Source organism: Drosophila mojavensis, unplaced genomic scaffold (genome assembly GCF_018153725.1).
Source record: "Drosophila mojavensis isolate 15081-1352.22 unplaced genomic scaffold, ASM1815372v1 contig_16, whole genome shotgun sequence".
In the NCBI taxonomy this organism is placed as follows: domain Eukaryota; kingdom Metazoa; phylum Arthropoda; class Insecta; order Diptera; family Drosophilidae; genus Drosophila; species Drosophila mojavensis.
The window spans coordinates 4,766,658-4,794,137 of NW_025318693.1; the positions used below are offsets into that span (position 1 = coordinate 4,766,658).

General features: G+C 39.5%; 3 protein-coding genes across 3 annotated transcripts; all 3 read right to left on the reverse strand.

Moving 5' to 3' along the window:
• Nucleotides 1-8,396: 8,396 nt before the first annotated feature.
• LOC6573417 (protein lifeguard 1) lies at nt 8,397-9,752 on the reverse strand. The gene has a single exon (XM_001999462.4). The coding sequence runs from the start codon at nt 9,485-9,487 to the stop codon at nt 8,696-8,698; it is 792 nt and encodes a 263-aa protein (XP_001999498.1). The 5' UTR covers nt 9,488-9,752; the 3' UTR covers nt 8,397-8,695.
• Nucleotides 9,753-20,063: 10,311 nt separating this feature from the next.
• On the reverse strand, nt 20,064-23,738 carry LOC26528623. Its single transcript, XM_015166916.3, has 3 exons — nt 23,167-23,738; nt 22,863-23,106; nt 20,064-22,801 (listed from the first exon to the last, which is right to left on the reverse strand). The coding sequence occupies exons 1-3, from the start codon at nt 23,586-23,588 to the stop codon at nt 20,567-20,569; spliced, it is 2,901 nt and encodes a 966-aa protein (XP_015022402.1). The 5' UTR covers nt 23,589-23,738; the 3' UTR covers nt 20,064-20,566.
• Nucleotides 23,739-24,272: 534 nt separating this feature from the next.
• LOC6573416 lies at nt 24,273-27,459 on the reverse strand. Its single transcript, XM_001999461.4, has 3 exons — nt 26,929-27,459; nt 26,610-26,862; nt 24,273-26,550 (listed from the first exon to the last, which is right to left on the reverse strand). The coding sequence occupies exons 1-3, from the start codon at nt 27,354-27,356 to the stop codon at nt 24,322-24,324; spliced, it is 2,910 nt and encodes a 969-aa protein (XP_001999497.2). The 5' UTR covers nt 27,357-27,459; the 3' UTR covers nt 24,273-24,321.
• Nucleotides 27,460-27,480: the final 21 nt, after the last annotated feature.

Consider the following 27,480-nt stretch of genomic DNA (forward strand, 5'->3'; position numbering starts at 1 on the left):
GACTGGCGCGCGACAAGGCCAGGTTACTTCATTTACCAAGTCCAAGTCCAAGCCGGCGACGGCGACTGTCTCTGCGTCTGCGTAAGCGTCGTCAGCGTCATCAGCGACGACGGCGACGGCGTTCTGCGCAAAATGAATCGTAAATTGAAGGTAAATAAATAACGGCTAAGTAAAATGTTAAATGTAGAGGCGTTGGGGCGTTGCAGCTTTGAAGTTGCTAAGTAGCTGCCGGTATCTTCTAATGACAGCAGCTAATAATAATATTCATAATATTATTGATATTAATTGATCACTAGGTCGTTGGGGCCGAGCCGAGTCAGCGCGGGTTCAATGCTATCGACATGCTGCGCTTCGAGTAGCTCTCTAACACCCGCAGCAGATGCTCAGCTCACAGGCATTTACATTTAGAAATAACAAGGTTTGCTTGTGTATTTTATGCTTTTACGCGCAATGATGTCAATTTTATTATTATTGCCCAGATAAATACTTCAGAGTGAGAGAGAGAGAGAGTGAGTGCGAGAGAGAGAGGGGGAAAAACATGCGCAGAAATGTTTAATTAGCAAATATTTGCGCATAGCTGAAGAACTGTTTGATTCTGCTTGACTATTGTCTTTGGCCAAATTATAATAAACATTTCTATGATTTGTGGTATTATTAGCCTAGCTGATTGGCTACTTTGAATTGACATTGATGAGTTTCTGCGACTGTTGATTGCAATTGAACGTTGCGCGCTGTAAGCAGAAGCGTTTATTCAATTTGAGATTTATGAATATGAATGACGTGGAAACCCTTACGAAACTTTTGCTTTGGTCGTATAAGTAGTATGTAATTGATAATTATAATTGTCAGTAAATTGTTGAATATTATTATTGCTGCTTGCTGGTGCGAGAGGAATTGCATTATTAGATATATTTTTGAGTATTCTTCGTTATGTTAATAATAAAATAATAATAAATAATATTGATCTTCTTATTGGGTCGATCAATAATGAACGATAGACTTGCCATGAGCATGAACTAAAATAGGTAGCTCCCGGTTGATCTCTTTTAAAGAATTATAGGCTTTAATTACATTTAGTTTTAGTTGTTGTTGTTGCTGTTGCTGTCCAGAAAGAGTATTAATCAGTCGGTTATTTATACCTATTTTCGCAATTTTGGGGAGTTTAAAGAAAGGTGTTAAATACCTCAACTAAGTGACAATAGGCATCAAATTATTTTTAATTTTTATTTTATTTTATTTTTTTATTTTGAATGATGTTTATGCTGATAAAAATACTTTTTGAGCAGCAAACTAACTTATATTAGATAATTGAAATTTTCTACATTGCATATATTTAATTATTAAATTTATGTTATTTCCAACATCTTTTAATCTAATTTAATAATAATGCCTTTTAATCTAATAAAAGAAAAATATATAAATAAAACAGCAGACCCATGAAAATTTTTTCCAGTTTCCTACTTCTATAATTTGTACTCACAATTGGCGTGAAGCCCTTAAATACTTTACATAATTTATTGGGTTGACCTCAAGTTTAGCTATTTACCAAATAGAAACGAAATATTGTTATTTTACTGTGTAAGTAATTTGTAATTAATCATGCGTCCCATGAACTCCACTACCTCACAAGCTTTCCAGTAGCAATGAAAAAAAAGCCTGCTTAACAACATTGTAGACACTATATCTAATGATGTTTACGCAAGCCAGAGGAAGCCATGCATCAGCTTTTGAAGTAAAAATCACAATAAACTAAGCCCAAATAATTGAAGTAGTAACACAACACGCTGCGCTCTTAAGAGTTACCAACTGGGCACCATCAAGGCCACAAGCGAAATTTAATCGCTTTAAATGTGAAATTATTTACAAGCTAGAAAAATAGAAAAAAGAGCATACAAACAAAAAATGAAACTGAAATGAGGCTGAAATTGAATTCGAAGCACATCACATAATCAAAACAGTTGTCGCTTGATTTCATTTTTGAGCGCGGGTCGAGTACGAATTCGTGATTTTTTAATTGTAGCAGCGCATCTCTCACCTGTTTTGATTACGGCTTACGGCTTATGCTTCGCCAATGGGCGATCTCATTTGAGCCACTCTACGCTCTGGTATTCAATGTTCGTTTCGTTTCGTTCTATTCCACCAGAAGCGAACACGATTAATGGCCACATTCGTATGCAGCCGGGGAGTTGTGTGAAAGGTGAATACTTATCGCATATCGAGTCGCCTCTGGCGTTACTTAGCTTTGATTCCGATGGTGCTACCGTTTCAGCAAATGGCACGAAAAGTGAAAGCCCAGCTGTGGCGCCAGCATTAGCTATAAATATATACACATATATGTATATGTATATACATATGTATTATGGTTTATTTGTATGGCAAAGCGATTAGCTCACAGAGTTATTGGTTTGTTAGTTAGGGCGCCGAATTTAAACTGGCGAGCATTGGCATTTCTCTTTAAAATGCAAACATGTTTATTACAGCAAAGTCAAAACTCTCATGATAGATAATGTTTCGGGCTACATTTTCAGCTCATTTTGCTTTCATCATTCGCTTCCGCATATCTGGATTATATCTATGTAACAATCTTTTTGAATATAATTTAATTGTAATAAGTATTTCCTTTAAGTATTTACTCTAAGTATTTCCTTTAAGTATTTCCTTTAACTATTTCTTCTGAGTATTTTCTCTAAGTATTTCCACCAAGTATTTCCTCCTAGCCTTTAGTGCTTAACTGAACGGTCACTCAATTCACTTCACTTTACTGCACTGCACTGCACTGCGACTGACCCTCACCAGGCGTGGGCGACTGAAGAAATGCTGCAGCTGCTGCCCTTTATATAGGACGACTTTCACTCAATCATTTAGTCGCTCTCAAATGTTGAGCCCGACGTCAGTCGAGCCTTAAGTGACCAATGGGAACACTCTCTGCTGCTGTAACACTCTAGCTTCGTTTTAAATGATCTTCGGTCCTCCAGCTTCGTTCCTTACTCTTGTTAGGCACACAGACAGAGACACTGCCAGAGAGACATACGAACAAATATGTGTCAACGCGTCGATCTCTATAAGCTATTAGAGCTAGAGAGCTAGGCTCATGCAGATCGAAGAATGCTAAGCATTTTTCCTCTGCGCGTGCACACATACATTCAAACACGCATGGTCTGTATTTTATGTGGATATGCGTGCAGTGACTTGATGAAAATCTTTCAAAGAAACTGTATGGAAATATAAACAACATATATTGACACTTATAATGCAGCTCATTATTTATACAAATTTTTGGGTAGTGATATATTATACATACATACATATATGCGAACCATGTTTAACTTGATGTCTGTTGCTTTTTAAGCAAACTTCGGGCTTAAATTTGTTAGGTAAACTTCACACCTGCTCACCTGCTCTTTTTTGTGCTTCCTTCTATTTATAGTTATTGTCAAGCACTTTGAATCTAAGCAGCTTTGCCCCTTTAATAAAATTGCTCTTTCCCTGCTCATTGATTTCAACTCAATCATAACACAATAACATTTTAACAAAACATATATATGTATATTTCATATATATTCAGCAGCTGAATTTCACAAAGATTTATTGAAACTATTTTAGCAAATTGGTTTTCCGTGTCATACTATTTAAACTAGAGAAACATTCAAAAGTCAAGAAAACTTCGGGAAAATAGTTGGGTACGTACAGACAGGCAGCTATAAAATGTTTATCTGTAGCCAGCTTTAATGGCCAAAACTTGTGTCTGCTATGGCTTGTTCAATGTGCTTTTCCAGCTACGTGATGAAATAAAATTATACTGAAGGAGAATCTCAAAAGCCAGAAAGGTGCTTCACTATACAATAAGGCACGAGGAAGACAAGTCGGTGCTCTTTTAATTACCATAATTACATAACTGCACACACGCACAGGCACACGCACACTCACACTCACACACACACACTTACAATGATAATATTGCGGTTGCCTATAAGTATGCAGCAATTTTAATTGGTGGAAGCGAAACAGCAAATGTTTGTGGAGTGGGCTAAGTGCAAAAACGACAGGAAGAGAGTGAGAATGAGAGAGAGAGAGAGGGAGTGAAGCTACAGGACAGGCATGTGCCACCCTGTTGCTCTGCTTTTATTGTCCTTATCGCATAAACTTAAATAGTTTTTACCAGCCACTTTGCGGTTTTTAAGTTATTTTGCGTGCAGCACTCTCAAGTCGCCTACTCAAGCACGGGGAAGCCAGCTCTCCTATACGCCTCTCTCTCCCTCTCTCTCACTCTCACTCGTTCTCTCTCCCTCTGCTGCTTTTCCTTGCTCGTATTTTCTTTATTGTTTGCTGCCAGGGCAAATTAAAGCTGACTTTTGAAGAGCTGTGCGAGAGCTGCAAGGAGCAGGTGTTTAGAGTCTTACGTGGGGCGCCAAAGTTCGAATGTTAAACTAGTTATTTGGCTAATTAAATCGCAGGTCCAGTCTGATATTCATCTGGCCGCAAGCCTTATTTGAAACTTTTAATTATTTCTCATAAGATGGGGTTAACCTAAGGTACATTCAGAGCCACAATTCGCACGCCAACCAAACCCACCTAATGCTTCCTACCATACCTTAGCACTTAGCCGCCCAACTTAAATGTTTCGCAATTAATTTTCATGCAACTCGGTTATTAACCCACCTAACATATGAGGCGAGTGGGTCGATGTGGTCTTTGTTGGCCTCTTTAATTATCCCAGCGATTTGTTCAGCTTGGGGCGTGTTGCCGGTGGGCGTGTTCACCGCACTAAATCAAAGCTCTTACCTATTTTTATTCAAACGCTCTTGCATTTATAATTGAAAAATAACTAGTGATTAGCACGTTCAGCTATTTGGGCCAATGGTCTGACTTTAGTTTTTATACAAAGGTGTTTACTGATGGGAATTAAATTTATATCAAATCTATTTCAATAAATATAAATTTCTAATTAGTAAAAATATGTGTTAATTAGTCACTGTTAAAGAGAATATTTTCCCACACAATATACAATATATACATACATATGTACATAAAATCCACATTTTTTATTGCTGTAAAATATTTTCATTTATTGCATTTGTTCGATCATTTATTCTGTCGGATACAAACTTATGCAGAGCACTAAAAATTTACATAAAAAAAAAAAAAAAAAAAAATAAGCCTTAAATTTGTTACATATGCAAATTCCATTCCATCAACAATAAAAAATATGCTGTCAAACAATTTAATTTTCAATTGCAAGCGAAGTATTTGTTTGTGACATAATTTAAATTTATATCAGATTTTCTTTTAAATGTGTTAACAGTGATTTCTTAGGCTTATGACATTAAACTGTCGCTCTATAAGAAAATTATTGTTAAATCAATTGCAATCAGGAATTGCAAGCTAAATTGTTGACTGTAACAAGTTGTCTTGTACTACTACTATTACTTTTACTACTATTACTACTACTATTTTTACTACTACTACTATTGCTTTTTCTACTACTACTACTTTTGATACTACTACTACTATTGCTTTTTCTACTACTACTACTTTTGATACTACTACTGTTACTTTTCCTACTACTACTTTTACTACTATTACTACTCCTACTTTTACTACTACTACTGTTACTTTTCCTACTACTACTTTTACTACTATTACTACTCCTACTTTTACTACTGCTACTACTAATACTTTTACTACTACTACTACTACATCTCTTCAACTACTATTGCTACTATTACTAATAGTACTACGACGATGTAACACTTCTACTACCACTTCTACAACTACTACCACTTATCACTACTTCTACGACCATTACTATTAATACTAATACTAATAATAAAGCTACTACTAATTATATATCTCAAACAATTCTATTTATGACAAATTACATATTTGGACTTGACTTGCGTTTTCTGGCTTGAGTCTGAATGCAAATAAAGGAATTTATTAGGAAAGCATTGGTACTTATGCTTACCTATTTATTTAGCAAACAATCTGAGACTAGAATTTTAACTTTATTGACCTGTTGTCCAATCGGGCAAAATGGCCAAGTTATACGTGCGTGCGTGTCTACCAAATTGCCTTTGCTGGCAATTTCAATTTCATGATTCGGTCACAATTTCCATTGTCGAGTGCCCCAAATGCATTTGGCTTTCATAAATAAATAAGTCCGTTAAATTGTCTATGCTCCAGAGGCTCAGTGCCTTTGGTAGCATGTTCTGTCTCCTGGCCATGCTCTGCTTTCTGCTTGTTTGTCACTTTGTGGCATCGGATTTGAATGTTACTTTGCTATGCTTATCACGTGCCCCAGTCCATGTCCATGTACTGAGTCCATGTTAAAATTGTCAGATGTTTGCTAGCTATTATCCCCACGGCTCAAGCGGCCATTTAAGCGGCTTACTGAAAATGCGATTGAAAATTTCCATGAATTTCTGTTTTGTCAAACGTAAACCGAAAAATAATATATATGTATATATACAAAACATTTACAGCATCCGATTTGTAACTAACGTCGAGCTTTAAGTTCGTTTTCTATTTACTCGTTAGCTGATTATAATTAACTACATTGAAATGTTGTCCAACGTCTTTCAACTGGCAAGTAATTGATTTTTGCAAAACACTTTTGATTCTCCATTAAATGCCAACAGTTCCTGGCCATGGCCGAAAGAACGAGGAAAAATGGCGTAACTTTGATTGAAAATTTTGTTTGCCTCAACCAAAGCTCAATTTGTATGCTCGTCGAAGTGAGAGAGGGTATAATGCAATATTACAAATTGTATGTGGAAGGTATTGCTGAACGCATTATCTATCAATATATTCAGAGAGCCCCATCGTTCGACTTTTTTATATTAAGTAAAAGAGAGCCTAGAAAATTATACTGGTTGTATGTATTCTTTTGTCATTAGTAAAGATTTTTCATTTTAAGGGGTATCTTCTAGTTGTTTACTCCCACGTCCGTTGAGCTCTTCGTTTGTCTGTTGCAATTGCAGTTGTGTCTGTGCGCGCTTTTTGCAGCTATTTCGACTGTTTTTCTTCGCTTCCTTTTCTTTCTATCTTACATTTTTTAGCAGATACTTTCAATTTTTTTTTTCGTTCATGGCATTTTTCATTTACCCACCTTGTGTACCTTCTGCCTTGCAAAACAAATCCTAAATCGAGTGTGGCCTGGCAATGTTTACTGCTTAGTTTTGCCAGCAGCTGCAGCATAAAACAATTTGATGCCAATGTCAACAGCGAAGCATTTAGAGCAACAAAAATTGTGCCATAAGCTCATCTTTATGCATTTTGCTTTTTGCTTATATAATAAGAGACAGTTGACTTCTTATATTGCAAGGTAAATTTCGACATGTCTGGTAGTTTTAGAAATGGAAATTGATTTTTCGGTGAATCAGGAATAAATAATAAATACTGCTTTTGCCTTGGGAAGCTTTGAAGTTTATTTAAAAATTGCAATCAATTAACTTTAGCAAATTTTTTTTTTTTTTAGATGATACGAATATGAAGCCAGATTTTCGTACTAAAATAACAAACGAAAATGTTATATTTAATTCACTTTTATGTTCAATTCTTCTTTTAATGTAAATACTGTTTCTTAAAAAACAACAAACTGACATTCAAGTATCATAAACTTTTTATACCTCTGCCTATTTACTTATTCGTGTGTATTTATATGCATGTGCATGTCTATATAGATACATTTTCGTATGTGTGTGTGTTCAAAGTTACAAGAGCATTGACAGGAAACACATAGAGGTCTAATGGCACTTAAACGGTAGAAAAACTATAATGTCGACAAACAGAATAACGATATGAGATTGTTGCTTGGACACTGCAGAGAAACAGAGACGGAGCAAGACAGACATAGAGAACGAGACGGAGAGAAATGGGGAATAAGAGATAGAGTCTGGCAGCATAGAAACTTTGCAGACACGCAGCGAAAACTTTTGGCGTACCTGGCGAGTGCGAGCAGTCGAAGATGCGTGTGCTGAGTTTTATTGATGGACAGAGGAAGCGTTTGCTGCTGCGAAATAAGGCAGCTAGCTAGCTGTATTTACAGCCTTATCCAGTGATGTCAACTGTCAACGGCTGTCAATTCTTAATTAAATGTATACCGGCAACTAGGTGACCAGCAGCTGTGCCTAAGCACACTTGATTTATATGAGCCAGTCAGCTGGATGCCGCCTGTCGCACTTTGTAGTATTCGAGGAAACTCAGCTCCAGTGAGTAGTGCCAAACTAGCAGACACTTTGTATTGAGAGCTGTTCCATCTACAACTCTATACAGGCTCATAAAAGTATATACATATATGCACATATAAATGAGATGTCTCATCCCAACTCGTGTCCGGAATACCCAGTTGTCCTGTTGTGCGGAGTGCAGGATATTACAAACATGATACACAGCAGTTCTGTGTGTGGTTGCCCTATGTTAATACTGGAATTGCCCTGACATTTTTATTGCTCGTTACTAATAACTTAATTGACATATTTGATTGCATGTGTGTGGGTGTATGGTGTGTGTGATTTATGTGTGGTTGTCTGTGTGCGTTTTATGAAATTTGCTCAATTGCTCATTTAAATGCTACAATTAAATGTCTGTGTAAAAGTAAAAATATAATATTTGCATATTTGCATTTCTTTTTGACTCCCGCTCTCCCTCGCTCTCTCACTGTGTGCGTGGCCGTTGATGTGCTATTAGTTTGATTTTAATCCTGAGTTATGCCCAGAATGTTGAGTATATCAAGAAATATGTTAATGACATCCAAGTAGAGATTGAGCGTCGCGAAAATGTATTCTTCGGGGCTAATCGCATATTTGTGAGTGCCGCCCATCATTAGCTGAGTATCGTAGACCAGGTAAATGGAGAATAGCACGGCTCCGGCCGTTGAATACATCAGCGATATGATTTTGCCGTGCATGAAGATGGTCAAGACTCCAAAGAATAATAGGGCCACCAAGCAAGCGATCAGAATGCCGCCCATCATTGTGAAATCGTATTTGGTCTGAAGGGCGAACACCGTCAAGGCCAAGCAAATGGCGGCTGTTATGCCAATTGCCATTAGCACCTCCTTGGGAGCGAAGCGACTGGCCGCGACTCCAAGCAGAAACGATTCAGCTACAGTGAACATGCCCAGAAATATGAAATTGGTGGGCGTCTCGCGGCGCACCCTCTCGCAGCAGATCATGGACAGCATGGTCAGGAGCATGGTACCCATAGCCACCCAGAAGAGCCATAGATTCTGGGCCGCAAAGTTCTTGGCGTCTTCGCTGTACACAAACACAGCCACAGCCCCAAATGTTATCACCAGCTGTCCCAGGAGTATCATGTACACCTTGCGTATGAATCCGCGGCGTATGCTCTCATTGTCAAAGGTCAAACCCTTCGTCTGGGCCTCGGCATCGGAGCCATAATCCCCATAGCCAATAGCGACATTCACTTCAGGTCGACTGTGATAGACAGCGTATGGATATTGTTGGCCGCAATCGTTTGATGCCATTTCCTTGGTTAGCCAAAGGTCTTGCAAATGATGAATGGTGCAGAATGTTTGAGTTGTTTTATAAAAAGCTATATAGCTAGATCGACGACTACTTGTGAATTGTTGAGAGATATTTGAAAGATGTAGAAAATCCTTGGGCAGTAGATTGAAAAATTTCACTTGATTTTTGTACTGGGAAATTTAGTTTCAAATATTATTATCAAATATTTTTGATGGCATCCTTTTCGATGAAATTTTAATGCTCTGTATATTTCGATTTTCAGCCTATTTCTAACTCATGAAATGGCAAATGATAGGTTCACAAATTATTTATAAGGCACCCGAATTTTAATCTGTCTATAAGCCTTGTTTTTATTTACCTCTATTAGGACTCCCAGCGTACCTACATAATTGGAATATTACACAAGATAATTTAATCAGTTAATTGTTTATTATCTATTGTGATTTCTAGTGCTTGCATGAATTAACAATGCTCTCAATGCATTGTCAATTCGATTTGGCTTGGCATACATATCACACTTGACAACTGATAACTCGCTGGAAAACAACAACAGGTGTGCCTTTTCCCCATTAAAGTGATTTGCATATGCTTTTCTCTGCTTCGCTCTCTCTCTCTCTCTCTCTCTCTCTCTTTCTCTATCGCTCTCTCGCTCGCATTCCCTCTCTCTGTTTCTGACTCTCGCTCGCATTTTGCGTTTGCGCTCTGCGTTTATTCAGCAAATATTGCTTGCTGTGAACCTCTGCTCTGAGCTTTTTTTTTTGTTGGTTTTTGCAAAATGATTTTCAGTATTTTCAGCGCCTTTGTCGGTTTAAGTGGCCAAAGGAATGGAAAATTGGGCTAGGCAGGAGCTGCGCTTGGCATCTTCTGATTGCCTGGTCACCAAAATTGTCGTATTTTTTTGGTTTTCATTGACCATTTTCAATTGATAGAAAATATTTCTGTTTGAATTTACAATTATCCGTCAGCTGTTTCTTTTTTTTTTTTTTTCAGATTTTGCATGCCTAATGACTAGAAGTCAACAGAAAAAATTCAAATATTAATGCTCAAGAAATGCACAGCGTACTAAAAACCCTGTACTGAAAACCCTGTTGCAGTCATCCAAAAGCAAATTCTGTTTGCATTGAATAGTTCTCCTATACTTGGGAAGGAGTGTCTAAGATTTCAGAATCATGCTCAAAGTTAATGAAAAAATAACCTTACAAAGCTAAATTGACTAATTGAATTGGATAAATTGAATCTGCCGTAGAAAAAACTTTTATTTCTTAGCAATTTCATATTATTATTTTCTTTTATAATTTTAATAATTTGAATTCCATTTGAAAAATCTTCTCTAAAGCTCAGTGTTGCCTGATACCAACGCGCATTTATTTCTTTAACTTTGCATATAAATATTACATTTAGTAGTTTGCAATTGAAAAGTTTGGGAGTTACTAACTAAAAGTTGATTTATTGCGCTAACTCCAGTTCTCCGAGCAGTTGCTGAAATTCGGGTTTGCTTTGCTGACTTGCTTTTTGTCCGTCTGTACAGGGTATTCAAAATATTGTGATAGGCGAATGAATTTTCACATGCCGTCTGTCAATTGCCAGCCTTTTGTTTTGTGCCACACATCAATCAAAAGGCCATTTGGGCAGGCATGCGATGCGACCCAACTTCCGAAACCTTACATTTTTTTCTTTCTTTTTTTTTTTTTTTTTTGTTGCTATTTTGTTGATTGAGCCTGAAATGCTTCTGCCAGCTGGCACGGCACGTGTACCTTTTTAAAGTTGGCTTAAAGCCCGCAAAATCGCTCAGTCGCTGTCTGCAAACTATCAACAAGTTTTATTTGCGGTCGTTCCCTTTTTGTTGTTAGGGCAATACGCAATAAGGAGGTCGCCAAAGTGATGCTAAAAAGCGGATTAGGCGATCAAATGGCCTGTGGGCAAGGCTCCAGGTTTTGAGTAGCATTTTTGTAATATTTCGAATAAATAGTTATGAGGCCATGCAGACTTGTTAATAATTTTGAATGCATCTATAAAAACTCTTTTTGCAACTGTAGATAAGCAACAAATGTAAATATAAATAGCATTTATTTTTGCTATATTAAGAATAAAGCAAAATTCAGCTGTAAAGTACTTGACTCAAAGTTAAACTTTTTTCCAACATTCCCTACGATTGCCGCATGTGAATCTTAACTCGAGGGTAGCCAAAAATAATAGAGGTGAAGTAAGTTACGCGTTGCCCTAATCCCCATTGCTGACACATCCAGCCAGTGAAACTGACTGCAGCCAAACTTTAAGAGCTCGGCGGGTCGCAAGGGTTTGGCTGCCAGTCAGTTAGGCATCTATCAACAACAAAAGTACGAAAGCGAACAAAAAAAAACAAAAACTACACTTTAAAACTTTAAATGAGTTTTTGTGCGGCGCAAAGTTTGGCCAAAAATCAGGAGAAATCTCCGAGAGGGAAACTGAGTAGGTAAGAGGGGGAAGAAAAGCCAGGCAGCCACAGCCACAGCAAATCGCTAACAATTTATCGACCAAATCGCAGGCGTTGACAGTCTGGCCAAAAATTGAAAATGGTCTAAGCCAAAGTTGTGACAAGTCTTGACCAGAGCCAAGATAAATACAAATACAAACACAAAGTACACAGTACTTAAAAGAAGTATATATATATTCTCAAAGATTTGGTAAAAATAAAATACGAACCACACAAAAAGCTTGTGCAGCTCGAAAAAAAATCGCCAAACAACAGCACAAACAACAATGACCACATCATTATGACATACTTTTCATCTAACCAAAAAATGCGAACTTCATTGCAGTTTAATCTATGCAAATCCAAAAGAAAAACTAATTTTGTGGCTTTCAACTTCATGAAACTCAGACGAAGCCTTTTCAACAACGACGACGACGATGACAACCGCAACTGCAAACAAAGACTGTTGAGTCCACGCGCAAATTTTGTAGTAGTCTCTGTGTACTTTAGTTGGCGAGAGCAGGAGATTTCTGGGGTGGGAATTATTATTGAGGTCCTTTTGTTTTTGTGTATTTTTATACTGGCATAAGATAACAAACTGCGAGTGCATCATACTTATATTTTAAAGCATCCTCTGCATCCTCAATCAACATATTAAAATTTTAAATATAGATGCCGAATTTTACATGGCTTTATTATTATTTCAGTTTAATTAACATTTATGAGAGTTTCATTAAATTGATTTTCACAAGAATTAGTCGAAGGCGTACTAATGAGGCATGAAATAAATAGCCCTTTGGGTATTTCAGCAGTCTTTGTGCTTTCCTCTAAGCTTTGACTAAGGAAGCAAAGTTCAAATCCAACGAGAGAGTGTTAGTCGAATATGATTAACTCAAAGATACCCTAAGTGCTGGGCAGAATCAGTAAAGATGTCTAAAAGCGGATGTTCCATTGAATACATTTTTTAACAAATTTTAAATGATATATATATAAACAAGTAAGAACGTTGCAGTCGGGCGTTACCGACTGCGGAATACTCATTCACATCCCATCAACAATTTAGTAGCTAAGTTTCGCTCTAATACTGTAGAATATACAGGTTTTTCCGATTTGCCACGCCCCAACTGGGCGTAGACACCTCATTTTTGGTCAGTTTTTAGAAAGAGATAACGGTACCCTAACTGCAAAGTTTGAATGCTTAACCTCAAAAAATGTGAACATTACAGGGTATTTTTCGATATGCCACGCCCCTAAAGAGGCGTAAAAATTATTTTTGGGGAATCGATAGAGGAGGCTACCAGTAACTCATTTAATTTAAAGCTTCTAGCTATTATACTTTAGGAGATATAAACTTTTGTGGTTTGCCACGCCCCCTGTGGGCGGACATATATCCGACAAAACTTTTTGGTCTTGGGTGATCAGTCCGAGTATATATACAAAATTTGAGGTCTCTGCCACCAATAGTGTCCAAAATATAGGAGAATTTAAAAAATCACTATATCTTCAGGTCCGATTTGCCACGCCCCCAATGGGCATAGACTTATAATTTTATCTTTAGACTTTATAGAGTCATACCATTAGCTGACGTGCAAAATTTCAGCATTCTAGGTTTACAACTTTAGGAGATACAGTTTTATCCGATTTGCCACGCCCCCAATGGGCGTAGATATATCCGCCATAGCTCGTGATCTTGGGTGGTCAACGCGGACCTACATACCAAATTTCAGCTTTCTAGCTCTTTAACTAACATAATTTCTGGTATATCGGAAAATGCATTTTCCGATTTGCCACGCCCCTAGTGGGCGGATCGAGAAAATTTTAACACTTTATAAATCGGAGATATACACGAGTATGTGTTCCAAATTTCAAGTCTCTAGCTTCAATAGCGCCGAAATAGATTGCGTTCATACGGACAGACGGACAGACGGACAGACGGACGGACGGACAGACGGACAGACGGACGGACAGCAAGACGGACATTGCACAAAACCAATATACTGATTCACTTTCGTGAATGAGTATAAAAAGAGCAATTAATTTATTTTTTTTTTTTTTATAGTGAATTATATAAATTAGTTATTCTTTATATTAGATCAAATTCATATTCTGAACACATATTTAATGGTATAACAGCTTCTCCTCTCAATTAGACTCTACTGGAGATATTTGTATCAGGTATATCTAATAATTAATATACAAGTTTCTTTGCCAAAACCATAGAAGACTTCAAGAAGGCACAAAATTTCTGCACTTTGTGAAAGCTTTCAAAAAGTTTTTGTTTTATGTTACCGCAGTTTATATACCAAATTTTGTTATTAACTCATCTAACGATTTTCTGATTGTCAAATAAAGGTTAGTAAAGCTAATATCTTATATAAAATATATATTTCATTATAAAATTATGCTAATAATGAAGAATATTATTTAAATGCATGTTTGTATATATATAATTATTAATATTTTCACTTAACAGTTTGACTTAACTCATTCTTAAGCTTAATTTATATTTTAATATTCATTTATTGGCAATTTTTATTTGGCTCAAACCTTTTGTGTGCAATTGCGAAAGCTAACTCATTTTTCTGTTCATTGACTCCAAGTATGCAAACCTTTATGCACATTTTGTTTTTAATGCGTTGCACTTTGGCAACGAGGTCAGATATACATATATTGCTGGACAGTAGCTGCTATTATTTTTGCTGTTGCTGCTGTGTAAATATTCTGCAAGTAAGCAAAACATTTGTCAAGACATCGACAGACAGCCAGACACCCAGACAGATAGATAGATAGAGAGACTGACAGACAAGCCACAGGCATTGACAACGATGTTCTGTGTCATCAAACACGTTCAGTCATTGACTCGTTCCATGTGCTCCTTGCCAGGAATGTTTGTTGGCAATTGAGTTTGCTCTAGCCAGACGCAATGCAAGTGCTTATTTAAAAGCATTTATTAGCTTTCAAGATACACACATTAAGGATTTAACCCACCCACTTAAAAATACTTTCATTATGCAATGCGAATGCTGTGGTTAATATCATCTGAGATACTGTGAATAAATTTGTTTAATTGAATTTCATGCGGTGTTCAGCCATGCAAAAACCTCTCGCTCTTTGAGTGACTCTGCACATGTGTATGTGTGGCTGTGCGTATGAGTGTGTGTGCTTGTGTGACCCACTTGTGCGCACTGCTGTGGATACTTTTTTGTTTCCCATTTGTGGCGAGTCGAAAAGAGTTGGTTCTGGTTGCAAGCCAGCCAGCAAATTGAATAATAAGTGTATTCGTAATTAATTGAATTTATGCCGTCATTTCCAACTCTTCATAATGATAAATAATAATGTAATATTTATATTAGTTTCCTGCCATAGAATATTAGTTAAATGGCATTACGCAAATGAAAAATATCCATATTCTGTTATAAAACAGAGCAGCTTAAAAAAGTTGATGTATTTTTTAAAATTCCGTTTTGGGTCAAAGAGTTGTTCGGGTATTTAAGCTCATTTTTACTGTTGTTTGACAACGCATTTGTGTGGCTAAAAATATTTATATTCCTGGCCGAAAATACAGGCAGCAAATAGAATAGTTTTATATCATTGGAACGAAAGGCTACAGCTGCTGCTGTTCTGATTTGATAAAATGTGAAAATGAAATTCAAGCATTTTCGGCTTATCCTATTTTATGCAAATATAATAAAAATGCTTTAGCATGGCGATTCGTGCGTATGTTTGCATGCATATTTTATTGCATACTTTGCGGAGCGCTGTGTCAAACGACCTCGCCTGCAGCTCGTATGGATGACACCCAAGCACGCCCCCCGGTCTCAGTGGGAATGCCTTTGCATTCAAAAAACGCATAATTAAAAAAGTTTTATTTTCAGCACTTTTTACGCCGATGCGTAGCGCCAAGGGCCTGCCCCTTTACCGATAAACAAACTGGCGACACTATATCATAGCTCTCGGGCAAACCTTTCGGGCAGCATTTCAGCTTTGTTCATTAAATGTGGATTCAGTGCAACTGCCTTGAGGACGTAGCAAAATGTGAAAGTTAAACGCTTTGAATATTAAAGATATAAAGCTAGAAAATAAACTCGATATTTCTGCTATTAGCTACCTTGTTTTAATTACCAGGGAGCAGAAAAAATGCTTCGCCAACATAGTCACGCAAAAAACTTAGTGCTCGAATCGTCAAAGCAAACCACTTTAACACTTTAGTCTAGGACTTTCCTCTTTCGACTTTTAACTCTTGTTTTAGCCTCTAGCCCAACCTAATTAAAGGTCATGCGGGCTAAGCGAAACTGTTTAATGAACTTAAGCTCTTGGAAATGCAATAAGAAACGTAAAGTCTTTAAAGTATGTAATATACAGAATTTAAATGTTAAATTTTTTTTGTCCATTACTCTCTGACATTCTTTACAAACTATATAAAATTTTCAAAGTTACCTTATGGATAACAAATAAATTCTTTCATTTATAATATATATAATTTAGTTATAAAAACTAAGCAATGAAATGAAAATTACAAAATTACACACAAAATACTTCGACCGAAAAACTTTAAGCCTGTCAAAGACTGAAAAATTCACTCGATAGTTTGAAAGCCTCGTACAGTTAAAAATTTGGCAATTTGACCTTTCAGCGAAAGTTTCTTTTATTATTTTTGTTCATGCTCTAACATCGCTTTTTACACATTTATAGAATTGTTGTGCGGTTTCTCTTACCCTAGAGTAGTAATAGTAGTAATACTAAATCTATATTTTTTTTTTAGTTTATTAAATAGATCTTATATTTTAATTAGCTATGGAACTGATATTCCTGTATCTTCATTTTAAGCACTCACAGCTAATATGCCACACAAATTCAATGAGGGGTATCTCAGCATTGAACTCTTTTATATAAGTTTTTACTATTTGCTGTTGTTTTCATTTTCTCGTTTTGCAAATTGCTTTACAAAATGTGTGTTTGTATTTTCCTGGACATAATAGTTGCACAATACACACACACATGCACACACACATACATGAATTCACTAACATTTTCCGGTTACGCTGCGTAGTTATAGTTGACGCTGTTTGTTCCTCATACGCAGCGTTGGCAGAGCGTCGCTTCGAGCAGTTTTGCATTAATTAGGCCAACGTTTGCATTGAAGTTGCATGACAACATGCGACTGTTGCCGTCCACTGCTAGCCGCTTGCATGGCTCTGGCTATTAAAATGCGAGAATCGAATTTTCAATTAAAATTGGGAATTTTCTGAACCGCAAACGTTCGAATTTTCGGTCAAATACCATTTGCCATTTCAAATCTTTCTCTTATGACAAAAAAAAAAAAAAAAAGAGAGCCAAAATTGAAAACTGATGCAGCCAGCTGGTTGCTTTCAGTGGGAGCAGCAGGTGTCGCATAGCTAGCGACTACATTCTCCCTCTTTTCGCTTGTTGTGTTGTTGCAATCGCATCGTATTGCATTTGGCTCAGCGGGCTGACAAAGCTGAAACAGAAATCTGCGAACAGCTAACTGCGAACTGCCAACTGGCCAAAATGGCAACCGGCTGGCCGACAGCTGGCAAATGGTAACAGCGACACGCGCAGCTGCCTTCAAATTGCAAAAAGTGCCAGAAGCGCAGAGCGAGAGCTGGAAAACTTTTGCAAATGATTTAGACAGATTAAGGCGGGGAGTTGGGGAGGGGGCGTGGTGGGCACAACTTCGAGGGAACTTCAAAATGATGGGGCAACGGCACGGCCTCTGGGCATTTACACAACTACAGTCATAATTATAATGAATTATGAAACAATAACTCTGCCTAATGGATCCGCCCCAGGCCACACGCTCAATACGCTTCTCCGCCCGGTTTTTGGCACTCACGTAACTAATTGACAAATGATGATAAAGTGTCTTGGTCAGTAGCCAAACGACTTGACTTTATTTTTAAACATTCTCATTTCTTCCTAATGCGGCTGTCCATGTTGGACGGTGTTTTCTTTCGCGATTGTGCTTCACGCTTTCAGGCGTTGGCCTTGCCGCATTTTACATGAAAATCTGATAAAAGCTTTGTCTCTGACGCCGGAAACGGATGTTAGCTGCCAGGCCGAATGGACACTGGCATGACTGGCATAAATTGGATTCGTGAGTGGCATGACGAGCAGATTTACACTATTGTGTGAATGCAAGCAACTGGTGTGTGATGCTTAACAATGGAGCTCATATATCATAAAACCACATTAAATTTTTAATATTATTATTGACTTGTTATTAAGTTATCAGAATTTGAGCAAATTTAAAAAGTTATCAATTAAATTTAAGTAACAAAAATATATAGCACTTTATATCCCTTATCAAACGTCAAATTATATATTTTTTTTCACCTTAGAGTATTTCGTGTTTTGTGTTCGTTTTGCTTTGCGCTAAAATCTGTTCGCCTTTTGACCTCTTGTGGCGAAGCGAACAAATGAACAAATATTTTGCATGAAGACTTCATAATGTTGACCCTTAAATTTTGACCTTTTGCTTTCTGTTGGTCGCGACTCCCAATGTCACATATTTGCCGCTGAGGCTTAATGTTTAATAAGCCCTTTACCAGAACTCTTGTTTTTTTCAGGCTTGCATAATGGTATTGTGTGTCGTTGAGTCATTAAAAATTTACATTTCATGTTTATTATGCACAAAGCATAAATATTTACAGAATACAAGGTGTAAGGATTTTTGTTGAAATATTTATGTATTGTATGAATATTACGAATATCGCAGGCGTCTAACCATAATTTTTGCAAACAAACAAAATCGAGAAGAGTTGAATATTGGAAAAATAATATTTTCGCATGAATGTGAATAATTTAGTAGGTAAACTTATATTTATTTATCAAAATGATTTATTTTCTATCGCAAATATCCCTAGGGCATGGTGTGATAGAGTGAGAGAGGGAGGGTCACGCTCCCCCGCTGACCACTTGAATAATTCTTCTTCTTGCTTACAATTTCTGCCAGCAGGTATTTGCTATAGACTTAAGCTTTCGTTCATAGTCACTTTGTTTCCCTGCGACTTTTTGCTTAATTGCCGTAATGTCTTTAATTAAAATTTTGTATTTGCGTAAATTTGATACCTTTTTGGGTCGCACTCCTTCAGCCTCACCTGTTTATGCCCTCAAAGTATTGCAAATGCGTGAACAGGTATATATTGCCATTATGCGAATGTATATACATATTTGGCTTCAGGCTCTGCAGCTAGGTCTGTCTAAGAATGTCTGTCTGTCAGTCCTTCTGTGTTATTTAATGTAAATGTGAGCTGAAATTTAAAAAATGGCTTCAAGCTTCTTTAAAATGAATTGAGCATATTTCAAGCGCTTTAACATTTCACACATTACAACATAGGTAAAAAATAATAAATAAATAATTCAAATATATGCACAGAAATTTAGAATAATTCTAGGGAAATGAGAAGAATTAAGGAGTATATAAAAGTAAAGTGTAAAGTGCCTTCGGCGAGCGTGGTTAAATATTTGTGTGTATGAAAGGAAGCTTGGGCTAAAAGGCTCATAAGCGTAGAGGCAACTGATTAAGGGTATCTCATATTTGCATACTTGCGATTAGAGAACTCTTTGTTATTCAGATTTTTCCTTTTTCCGCATTAGAGCGCGGGTTATTAAGCAGGCTTGATTGCAGAGTCTAATTTACGCAACTCAACTTCTCATTAAAAGCTTTATACTGCTCCTAGCTCTGGTTATCCAATCAAATACCAGCCTCCGTTTGAGAAAGCCACACATTGAAACAGCAATAGTCCGAGTGCCTACTTATAATTGATTATTGTTCTTGTTTCAGTATACGAATTGTGAGTAGCGGAACACATTGATGGAATGCTAATCAAGAATGCAGCCTAAGCTGCTTACGCTTTACATATTCGCAATGCTAAGCATGTGTACAATTTGTAGTTAATATATGAGCCTGGTAGCCTTAGTCTTCTTAATTTCATGGGCTTAATCAATATGTTTCTTGTAAAGTATATATTTAACAAATAATATATATTACTGTATTTTCGATTATTATCGGAAGAAATCAATACGAGACATTGAAAATCTATGAAATGACTTACCAAAGATATTTCATTCCGCATTCATTCGATTGATTATGCCCTGTTAAATGAGTTGCATCCGAAAAAACTTTTATTATTAAATGTATAAAAATTTGTCGTCTGTTACATAAAAAATGGTGAAAATTTGGTTATCCAAATGTAAAATTAAACTTGATTCATTTGCCGCGATACTTTTCGGCTTAGATAACATTTTCAACAGCACCGCTGCAACGTCGAGTCATTCTTTATGAAAACTATTAAAAGATGAAATATTGCCAGATAGGCAAAGAGGACATGGACGTCGAGATCAACGAATTTGTCTCATCACGTGGAGGGCTAACTGTTGTATTTAGGGCCTCGTCCCTATATCCAGATACACCGTCTTTAGATGCACTTCCAGCTGATGCACCATATGCAGGGCGAGTGTGTGACGTCCCCACGTAGTGCAGTTATAGCTGCACCAAATGAGGCTTAAACTGCTTACATAAATCGGCGCTGAATACAAATGAGCCACAAATGTATGGTTGGTGTTGCTGATGGGGACGTGCGTTAGTTTCTCATCTTGATTAGCCCTAATACGGGCAGTAGCAGCACGGATAGCAGCACGGGGTCATACAGGAATTGTAGTATTGGCAGGGGTCGTAGCCTCTGCCCAGCCGGGGCATTGTCTCGAGCGGCGGCATAATCATCGAGTTCATGAGTTGCTTCTTGTGTTCCTCGTAAGTGAGTCCATCGGGTGCCACGACGGGCGGGATCGGCTTCGGGTTCTTTGGCTGAGGATTGTTTGGATCCCAAGGCTTAGGCAGGGCGCCATCTTCTCTCAAATACTGAATAAGATCGATACCCTTCTTTTTCCGTGCAATCTCATTTTTAATCGCATCCTTAGCCGCTTGCTTAGCATCTTTAACTGCTTTAATATCTTTATCACGCATGCGAACAGGGATGGGTGCGGATTTCCCAGTTCCTTTCTTCTTAAGGCCGGGGAATGATTTGTCGAATAGTGCTCCTATTCCACCAGCGCCTCCACCCATGCCACCACCCATGCCACCACCAGCACCGCCTCTTCCGCCACCACCTCTACCACCACCGGCGCCACCACGCATGGGCCCGCCCTGACCGGAGCCCCATATGCCGGGTGGCTTCGGTCTTCCACCCGGAGCCGCAGAGGCCCCGTGTGGTCCACCACCTCCATGGCCAAAAAGGCCATCCTCAAACACAGGCTCACCAGGCTTGCCAAATGCTGTGCCGGTGTACCGATCGCCTGCAGCACAGTCGTAGACTCGCCAATAGGGATCGATTACCGTTGGATATTTCGGAGCTACTTTCAAGTCAGCCGCGACCGTCTGCGTTTCATGGTTATGCGTCTTGGGCTTGACGTGTTTCTGCGGCGATGCCGCTGGCGGTGACACATCAAAGTCGAATTCCATCTCACTGTCGCTGGTGTCTGTCAGCACCAACTGAGCGACACAGCTTTCCATATGCCGACGCTTGCACTCCTTCTGCAGCGCGGCCTCCAGGCACTTCTTCTCGAAGATATCACGGCATACGCACATCATCAAGGGCTTGTGACAGGTGCACTTGCGGAATCCCTTGGCTTTGAACTTCTTCTTGATCTGACTTAGAGCCACGCCCAGATCACTTTTGACCACCTTGAAGACAATCGGCTTCATGGTCACATTCGGATTATCGAGAGCACGCAAAGTGATGAAGATTTCGCCGTTCTTCTTGCGTAAATTGAGGATGGGCGGCTGGTCTTTCTTCTCTAGCTCCATTAGTTCCTTGCACTTCTCAGCGGCCAATTTCTCAGGTGAGCCCTGCAAGAAGAATTTCATAATTCTTTTTATCGGCTTGCGCACGAGTCCTGGCTGCCAGCCATGCTTGAGTGCCTCCTCGCTGGCGTACCAGTTCCAGCCGTGATTCGCCGGAATAGAGGGCACGCGGTTCGCGCATTTCTTGTGGGAAGGCGAAATTCTTCGATGGGGTTTGGAGGATCTGCGTTTGATCGGAGCTTTACGCTCGCTGGGAGCGGCTGCTGGCTTCTTCTCATCCTTTCCACAGGTACCAGCTTGCAGTCGTCCGGCTTGCATTCTTTCCGCTTTCTCTTTCCTCGCGCACTCCTTCTGGAGCACGTCGAAAGGTTTGATATCCTTGATATTATTTAAGTCACGTATTTCGGAGAATACGCGCGATAGAAATGGACGAGAGTCTATTTCTTTGACGCCCACCTCAGACACTTCCTGATCGGAATCCTCGTATACAAGAGACTCCCTAGGTGGCTTCTCAATGTCATAAAAGTCGGCCACCTTTTCGCGAACTCGACAAAAGGGGCACAATTTGCCGGCCCTGCAAGTGCACCGACATTTCCTCGGCTGCTCCTCAGCTAGTGGCGTTTCTTCTGGTGGTATAATTAAATTACTATAAATCAGATCGTCGTCGGGTACTTTTAAATTGGGTTTTTGAGGCAATAGCATCGGCTTTAGGCCGCACTTAGGACAGGCAGCCAATATGGGAAGCCACGTCAAATTGGTGAGGCAAATGGGACAGAAACGTTTTTCCTTCAGAAGTTCATTTTTCCTTTCACTTAGTGTATTGTAGTCTTCCGGATCTAGCGGTGGTATGCGCGTGAAATATGGAAGCCGGAGATTACTCTCCTCGAGAGGCATTCTACAGGAATTGTAGTGCATATTCAAAGTGCAAGGATGGCCGAGTGGGTCAGGAGGTCCTCGGCAAGGCGGTCGTAATTTCTTGTTATGATCCAAGCTGATCGTAATTGCGTCAACAGTATCGTTACAGTCCTGAGCCATTTCCTATATACACAGAAGTATCGTTAAGCGTCGTCTGCTGGAGGTCTACTATATTCATAGTTACCTTCACTTCACAACAGATAGCATTACCAACTGGATTATGAAGAAACTTAGGTGCAGGCGGCTTGCATTTAATATTCTCGTTTGCGAAACTCTGAGTGCCAAATTTGAGATATTCAGAGTCCTCAACACTGTCCAATGCACCCAGGCAGGGATCGGTGCACTGCTGGGACTCGCTCATAATAAATAGGATATCCTTTTCGTTGATAGTTTTGTCCTTGAATAGCTGGCACGTGCTCTCCTTCCCCCTGGCAAATGATAAAACAGGAATAGAAGCTCTTCACTTTTAAGCAAACTCGTTTACTCACTTTTCCTCGTCGACACATTTCAGCTGTAGAGAGCATAGCATTTCTACTCTGCCAACAACTTTGCCGTCGCGATCAACCGTACAGGACTCTGTGAGGACCAATTGCTTCATGCTGTCCCCTATCCCCTCCAAGTCTTCTGGACGAAAGCGAACAGCTCCCATACCCACTAGAAAGTCTTCATACCTTACTGATATGGGTACTCCGCATTCCTCGATAGTCTGCCGGAGAACGGTCGGGTCTATGATGACATCCGTGCTATACTCGGGCATGAGCTCGGGCACATTGAAGCCACTTTGACTTATTGTTATAAAAGCATTACAAAAATTGACCTCAACTTGTACTTTTTGGAGATCCTGAAAATCTGGATTATTTAACTCAATGCTAGTCAGCACTGCATTAAAGCCAAAAGTACAGTTAGCCATTTTTTTTATTTAAAAGTGTGCGAAAGAGCAAAATGGTAAAAAAAATTTAATGTCAATTTTCAAAAAATATTGAATTTAAGGCACAGCAAATTTTAAATGAATAATAATGAAACAGAATGCTATGCTGATACACCAAAGGTCTCTATGATTTTGTGTTGATGGCTTACACAAATGCCATAATATACATAATATGTATTCAAATTTTAAAATGAAATGAACTCAATTGTTTTACCATGCTGAATCCTAAATAGCTAAAGATGTTTATTGTGTGACTTTACGCTGGTAATTCAGAAGATGTCTATTCATTTAAGATGTCTATATGTATGCAGCAGTATTATTTTGTGTGAAAGTCGTCGTATATAAAGGGCAGCAGCTGCAGCATTTCTTCAGTCGGCCAGGCCTGAATTCGTGCAGTGCAGTGCAGTAAAGTAAAGTAAAGTGAAGTGTGTGACCATTAAAGACGCAGAAAGAAGAAGCACTTGGAGAAATGACTAGGAAAAATACTTAGAGGAAAGACGTGGAGGAAATACTTGCAGAAATTACTTAGATGATATACTTAGAAAAAATACTTAGAAGAAATACTTGGAGGAAACACTTAGACGCAATACTCAAATCTGAAATAAAAGGTTATTAATCTAAAGCTCTGAGGCCATCACACAAATAACAATATAAACTGATTAATAATGACGTTTGATTACATATACATTGCATTTACTTATACAATAATTTATGTTTAGAAATTGTTAAAACTAGTACATAAACATTTGGTGGTACGCGTATTCTGGCGCTCGATGTCCTTACGATTGGCCAGCTCGATGGGAGGTGAGGAAATTTGCAAGAAAACGCGTTGTCTCTTCTGTAAGTCGGTCAGGCCATCCTGGCTGAGTAGAGGCTTTGGCTTAGTAAAGGAGCCGCTTTTCTTCAAATAATGCATGTCCCTATTCAGTTTTCTCTTTGCTATTTCGTTTTCCTTATCTGCAGTCTGGGAGTTGACGTTATTTTCGGTTTTCATTGCCAACCGCTTGGGCACTGCTTTTGGCATGCACTTAGAATCGCATTCCCCGTTAGCCGGCTGCTTGTTTAATCCAGGTATTAGCTGAACAGCCATCCCGCCAGTAAGGCGTCCGTCGTTGAGAAGACGACCCTTAAAGGCTGGGACAAACATACTTTTGATCAGCTTTCGTTCAGGGGGTTGAGCACGACCCATATACTCATTGGTTTTATAATCACATTGGAGAGAACCACTGCTGGTGCTCCCCGGAGTAGTATTCCCTTTGTACAGACCGCCACCCATTTGTCCAAAGACCCCGTCCTCAAGCACTACCGCTGCCGGTCTGCCGAAGACTGTGCCCGTGTATCGGCCACTGGTAGCACAGTCATAGACACGCCGGTAGGGATTTTGCTTGAGGGGATATCTGGGTGGGATGCATAGACTAACATTCTTCACCTGGGTGGCATTATTAACGGTCGGCGGTTTCAGATTCGCCTCTGGAGTCGGCGCCGTCACATTAATGTCAAACTCCATTTCGCTGTCGCTGGTGTCTGTTAGCACGAGATGATTCGCACAGCTTTCTATGCCGCGACGTGTGCACTCCTTTTGCAGAGCTCCCTCGAGTTTCTTTTTCTCGCAGACGCTGCGACAGACGCACATCATCAGCGTATTGTGACAGGTGCACTTGCGATAGCCCTTGGCCTTAAGCTTCTTCTTGATGTCGCTTAGAGCGGCGGCTAGGTCGCTCTTAACAATCTTGAACACAATCGGTTTTACTTCAGCTTCCGTGTTGTTGGCAGCGCGCAGCGTTATGAAGATTTCGCCACTCTTCTTGTATACGCGGAGAGTGGGCAAGTTGTGTTCATTCTCATTCTGTTTCTTTGCCACGCTCAGGCACCTGTTGAATGCATTGCGCTCGGGCAGGTATTGCAAAAAGAATTTCATAATCCGTTTGATGGACTTGCGCACGAAGCCTGGCTGCCAGCCGTACTTGCGGGTCTCGTCGCTCTTGATCCAGGCCCATCCGTGATTTGGCGGCACGTTGCCGGGCAGCTGAGTACAGAATTTATGGCCGATTTTGACGGGCAATCGCTTTTGCAAGGCAGTTGTTGATACGGTTTTCTCGACTTTTACCAATGGTTTAGTTTTCAATTTGGGCTTGGCACTCGCATTCAAGTTGTTGTCCTTTGGTTTGCATGCCACTGGATCGCATTTGTCTTTAAGCTCTTCCGAGAGCTTAGTTGCATTGATGTCGTATAGATCGCGGAGCTCGGAGAATACCCGCGTCAGATGTGGGCCGCACTTCTCTATCGTCTTATTTTCCATGTAAATGTCCTCGATCGTGTGCTCTTTCACGTCGAGGCAAGCAACGGGCTTCTCATCCTCATGGAAAATATCGGCGCAGAGCTTACGTATTCGGCAGTGGGCACAGGTTCTTCCGTTCTGGCAAGTGCACCGACATGCGGGCTTTAGATCTTTTTCCTCAACCACGACTGTGGCGGGTGGCTTACTGCAGTAGTCTTCAATAGTTTTTGGCGGCTTGCCCAGTAAATCCTTTAAGATTTCGTCAGCCGTTGGCGTCTTCTCTTTGTGGCGCTCCTCGATAACTGGCACAGGCTTAGCACCGCACTTCACACATGCCGCAAACTTGGGCAGCCACGACATGTTGGTCAGGCAGATGGGGCAGAAGCGTGTGCCCTTTATGTCTGCATTTTGCATATCTTCCACATCCACTTCCACGTCCACTTCCATTGGGACTAGCCGCGGGCCATACAAATTATTGTTGCTGACCGCGCTGACTGGATCGTTTACAGAGTAGTGAATATTTGGGGTGCTACGACTGTCCGACAGAAAGCTAACTGCATTGCTGCTTCGTCCAATGGATTTGCGGGCAGACAGCTTGAATGGATGAAATTCGTTTCCTCCCCTTGCGACTATGTCGGTAAATCGCTCAGGTCTGCGGCCCAAAGTCTGTGAATAGAAGCAAAATCTAAGAGGCGAGCTTTTCCAAATGTTTTATGTGTAGCAACCTTTATGCCACAAGTGGCGCCACTAGTTACGGGTTTATTCAGCAAAGGTTCCAAGGGCCGAAGGGGATCAGTTTTTGGCCCTGCACTTTGGTATGACTCCAATTCGAATCGTAGCTTGTTGTCATCTGGCGGCAGTATATCTGGGCAAATATCGCTGGCCTTGGGGCAGTGGAGCACATCTCCCATAAGGAACATAATGTCCTGCGGGTGAATGCTATTCTTTGCAGTTTGGCTACAGTCCGGTTCGCGCGGCCTGAGACGAAACACGATTAAGCAAATTAGTTCATTGATTTGTGAATCTGACTAGAAAGCTGCATACCTTGATGTATCCGTACATTTCATATAGAGGCGACAGAGTACCTCAAGAGTGCCGGCAACTTTGCCCGCCAGCTGAAACCTACAGCTGCTAGCGCACAATATATCATTCATGTTCGCATCTATGCGATCAATGAAAACGGGAGGAAATCCGATGTTTCCCAGCCCGATAACCTTGCCATTGTATTTGACGATCACTGGCATGCCATACGCTGCTACATTCTGCCGCAAGATTTCTGCATTGCTGCTAAACTCAAAGGATGACTCGCCCTTGAAGTCCTTCACATTAATCCGACTCGATGTTATCTGCAGCGGCTTGTTATCAAAGCAAACATCAACTTGCAACTTCTTGGGATCTTCGATCTTGATTTCTGTTGTCTTTAAATAGGTGACAATGACATCGAGCATATAAGTACACGCCGCCGTGTCCATCTTTCACTTGCTCATCCAAATTTATTCAAACAAATAATTTTAATATCGAACAGCTAGCTAAATCTGATCTGTGCGCAAAGCTCAATTGAAACACAATAAAACTGTAGTCTCTTAATATTTTATT